Here is a 4,555-nt window from a genome sequence, read left to right on the forward strand (position 1 = left end):
TCCACCCTATACCTGGCACCAGAGCTGGCGATGGCCCGTTTCATGTTTAATTAATGCATCATCCCAAAGCTCTCTCTCAAAAGCCATGATTTCTGCCATAAAACACACCTCATGGGGGGTGGGCGGCTCACCAACCCTATCACCCTTGCGCAAAAGTTTGGAACTCCCCATCAAAATCGAAATTTAAGGGACACAACGTGAGGAGTGGTCCACAAACAAAAAACCTTACAAGGTAGATTTGCAGCATGATCCGCCTTCCGAATTCCGATGGCGATGCCGAACCAACTGTAGAACGAGGAGCTCCTTCTCCTCCTGAGACAAGCCCAACTTCTGGCATGACTATACCCCTAGCTAGTCGACAAGCTTCTTTTTTTTTTCTGGCTGGTGGCATTTCCATCTTGATGCATTGTCGCCGAACATGATCGCAGAGCTCTGTTGCTGATCTGTAAGCAGAAAGCAAGAATTAAGGCTCTGACATAATAATTCAATAAAGCCAGAATGTGGTCTTGTTAGGCAGGAAACTTTGGTGGAAAATCAACTATTGTACAATAGGAATGTGGAACGCATAGCTTCATTTAGGAAAGTAGTATTTTGTCTATTCATTATGTATGTATGGAACAGATTAACTAGTACAGTTGCACTAAACTAATTCTCTTCTAATCTAAACAAAAGAAACAATGATTGTACTACACTCCATGTGCAATAGAATATTCAGCAAATCGTCATCATAGAAGGTGCACCACTTTACCTTTAATCCGTGTAAGGATGCACATAATGGGGCGAAAGTTCTCCAGAGTTCCTTGCACGCTGCTCAATCCTCCTGAGGTCCCGAAGATGCTGCAAGATCTCCTGAAGAAGAACAAACCCTTTGCCTCCTTTATTCAAAGACCTCACACACTGTTTTATGAACTCCTTATCTGACTCCAGAGCATGCAAGCGCTCATGGACTTGATTGATTTCACTGGCAATCGCGAGTTTATCTTGCTCTTTAGCAAGTTCCAGCACAGCTTCTGCAGAAGGATCTGCCTCGGTATATTGCTTTGTTAGGATGCCATTACCATTTTGCACAGTAGCATCATCAAATAGAGGGAGGAGCTTCTTTCGACTGTAGCTTGCGCTTCTTCTATTCTCATGAAGCTTGAGGTTGATATCGTCATCAGAGAAACCATTTGAGGCATCGTTTAATTGGTTATCTTCTGAGAGAAGCTTGTCCATCTTCATGTTATCAGATTCTTCATCTTCAAGGTCAAAAAGCCTCTCCTCTAGTACTTTAAGCTGTTCCAGTATGGAGAGCCTCTCTTCCTCACAATCAGCTATAGAGCCATCAATTGTAACAATATGACTAGCAGTTTCATGTAAAACATCAGCACTGCCATTGCTTCCATTAAGACCATGGGTAGATTCATCACCCTCATAGAAACTTTGGGAAAGATCATCACTGTCCTCAGCACTTGATGATGCTGAGGATGATCCATTCTGGTCATCAGCCTTGTGTCTGGACATTTTCCTCCTCTCCTTCGCCTCATAGAGATGAATCTTGTGGCGATATAGTTCGAGCTCTCTCTCCATATCTTGCCTCTCCTTATCTCTCTTTACAACTAGACCGTTCAGCCTCTGTAGTGCTTCCTGATCATACTCTGACTGCTCTTCCATAAGCCGCTGGTACTGCATCGCCTCCATCTGCATTGCAGCTTTCTGTTCTTGCAAGCGATTTATCATTGCCATGGTCTCATCAGCAGCTATAGCTGCTGCACTCCTCTCATTTTCAAGTTCTGCATATAGTGTGCCCAATGATTTGTGCGCAGCTTCCAAAGCAGACTTTAGTTGGTCAACAGTCACCAGTTCAACACTTTCCAGATCGGTAGACATAGTAGCAACACTTGAATCAACAGACTTGGTAACAGAGATCACTGCTTTAGGGGGGTCCGGCACTTCCTGCAAATAACTGATGCCTTCAACATCGGTTGGTGTATCAGGAACTCTCTTATCTTCAACATCACTGCAGTCAGGTGATGATTTGTCTGAACTAATTGAGTGTCCATCAGAAAGCTGGTGCAAGCTTGGTAGAAAAGCCTCAGTTGGATCAACTTCAATATCATCTGTTCAAAATTTCAAATATTAAGTAGTGTTTTAAAAATGATGCTAATAATATTAGACAAGTCAATCAAAATGCAGCAAACAGGTAGAAACAATCAGCACTTCCAAAGTCTTGACATTTTACCTTTGCACGAAGTCTCAGTAACTTGTTCCCAAGAATCTAGTGCCGCAGAGTCCAATTCTTGTTGTGACTCAGCCTGTGCAATTATCTCATCTTCAAATTCCTCATCGACATGTTTCGCCTCAGTGTTCTCATTCGAAGCCTCAGAGTCAAAGGACCCACATTCCACTGGCATAGCGTCCCATTCATTCTTTATATCAGCTTGTTGAGCTGGCACCGCTTCAGTATTTCCATCAGATTTGTCATCAACAAATCCCTGCCACCTGGTATCAGATGGCATGGAAAATAATTCATGTTTAGCAGCCCCCTGTTCAACTTGCTCATCATCCTCTGACATTTCATCCACAATTGATATACCCTGAGGAGCTGCGTGTAACATTTTAAAATCAATATGGTTTTCTGATTAACATGAAATAAGTGAAAGTATCAGCACGGAACAACTCAAAGGACAGTAAATGACATGTAATCTCTTGTGTTTAGTTAAGAGGTCTATTTCATGCTCTCAGTGTCACTTCCCATTTTTCTTCAGTTTCATTAAAGGTTCATCAATGCAGATGCTAAAATCTAGTATATCATATGGATGGATCAGCTAAAATAAGAATCCTAGATAGAAACAGGCATGATATTTTGCAAGAAATAATACTTGTAATCTACTTCACTGAATGACTAGCATAATAACGAATAGATATGCGGTGGAAATGGGAAGTACAGTAAATAAATATATAGCGAAGCAATTACTAGGTTATAGGCAGAGCATGTATAAATTGGTTACGAAGAATGTAAGTTTACGAAAGGAAGAAGAATGACTTACAGTGGTGATCGACTAAGCTCTCTGCAATGTCTCCTGCATTTGTTTCATAGTTGAGGTCATTCTCCAAACTAGCAACCGAGACAACCAGGGCGGCAATCTCCCCATCAATCGACCGATCAACCGTATCGGCGACCATGTCATCATCATCAGAGGCAACCACAGATTTCTCCTCATTGGCATTAACCTCGTCCTCGGGCGCCGCATAGTCTGGCTCCGAGGTCTCATGATCCAATGCTTCCTTACTGGATTCAGATGGCACAGCAGTCACACAGGTGGCCAGCGGGTTGGTGGATTCAAGAGGCACCAGAGGTTCAACGTTGGCAACAATGCCAGCACAATGAGCTGGCATGACACCAGCAGAATCATGGTCATCCACCAATGGCTTCTCATCGAAAAGCTCGATGACAGGACCGTCCTTGGACACGAAGACCACATCTCCGTGTAGACACGCCATGGTACTATCATCTTGCGTGTGGCCGCAGCCCAGGTCGCCTGACGCCGACCTGGGGAGCAGGAAGGGCGGCGAGTAGAAGCCGCTCTCGAGCGCGACGCCGCAGCAGGCGCAGGCGAGGTCCCGCTCGCCGAGCTCGCTCCGCCTCATCCACGACAGCAGCGCCTTCCCGGACGCCGCCGCCCCGCAGTCCTCGCACATGTCGGCGGCGTCCGCGAGCCGGCGGTGCGCGCGGCAGTAGCCGAGCCGCGACATCTCGGCGGCGTGCGCGTCGCAGACCACGCGGCGCAGGGGCTCGGCTCCGCCGCCGCGGCGGCGGGCGGAGGTGGAGAAGAGGCCGTCGACTCCGAGGCGGGAGCAGAGCGCGCACGGCGGCGGCAGGCCGCAGAGGGCGGCGAATTTCGCGATGAGGTGGGAGAAGACGCCGTTGGCGAGGAGCAGCGCGATGAGGATCCACTCGAGGAGCGCGTGGGCGAGCACCCGCGCGAGCCGGCCGCTCCTCTTGCGCGTGGCGGCGGCGGGGCTGGCTCCGCCTCCGCCCGCCGCCTCCAGCTCCGATGCCACCATCGACCGGAAGGGAATGCGATCGGTATTGGCGTGGAATCAAAGAAAGCACAGAAATCCGCGCCTTTGGCACTAACTAAATCGGCAATTTGACTGAAAAGTATCGGAGAATAGAGGCGACAGAAAATGCGATTTCTGGTGGAACAACCAACCACTATCAGAGGAGGAATTAGAAGGAGCCGGTTTCGTTGGGCAAAAGAACCAGAAACAAGAAAACAAAAGAGAAGTCCCGGCAACTGCCTCCAATTCTACTAGTACCAGATTGCAACGAGGAGGAGATTTTTTTCACTGGTGGAATCTGGGGGTGGCGAGTGAGAGGACCAAGAACACCTCGAACGCGGAGGAGGGGGAGGATGGGTGTGTCTGGGGCGGCGACGGTGACAGAATTACGAACGAAAGCTAGTGTGGAGACGAAGAGGGAGGGAGGGAGGCGGAAAGGGGAGAGAGTTTGGTGAAAAGAATGGAGACGAAGGAGGGAAGAAGATATCAGAAACGAAAAGTGCTGGGCTGG

General features: G+C 47.9%; 1 protein-coding gene across 1 annotated transcript; it reads right to left on the reverse strand.

The window, feature by feature from the left end:
* Positions 1-378: 378 nt before the first annotated feature.
* LOC124697211 (myosin-binding protein 3-like) lies at positions 379-4,047 on the reverse strand. Its single transcript, XM_047229834.1, has 4 exons — positions 3,030-4,047; positions 2,222-2,584; positions 749-2,099; positions 379-443 (listed from the first exon to the last, which is right to left on the reverse strand). Exons 1-3 carry the CDS (start codon positions 4,045-4,047, stop codon positions 751-753), a joined length of 2,730 nt encoding a protein of 909 aa, XP_047085790.1. The 3' UTR covers positions 379-443; positions 749-750.
* Between the last annotated feature and the right edge of the window lie 508 nt (positions 4,048-4,555).

This window comes from Lolium rigidum, chromosome 3 (genome assembly GCF_022539505.1).
Source record: "Lolium rigidum isolate FL_2022 chromosome 3, APGP_CSIRO_Lrig_0.1, whole genome shotgun sequence".
In the NCBI taxonomy this organism is placed as follows: domain Eukaryota; kingdom Viridiplantae; phylum Streptophyta; class Magnoliopsida; order Poales; family Poaceae; genus Lolium; species Lolium rigidum.

What these genes read in the sequence shown, in the direction of transcription:
- LOC124697211 (XM_047229834.1), bottom strand. Translation starts at nt 4,047, where the DNA reads ATGGTGGCATCGGAGCTGGAGGCGGCGGGCGGAGGCGGAGCCAGCCCC. An exon ending in GAGCTTAGTCGATCACCACT is followed by an intron (nt 2,585 to 3,029) that starts GTAAGTCATTCT and finishes TGTTACACGCAG; the next exon opens with CTCCTCAGGGTATATCAATT. An exon ending in TACTGAGACTTCGTGCAAAG is followed by an intron (nt 2,100 to 2,221) that starts GTAAAATGTCAA and finishes AATTTTGAACAG; the next exon opens with ATGATATTGAAGTTGATCCA.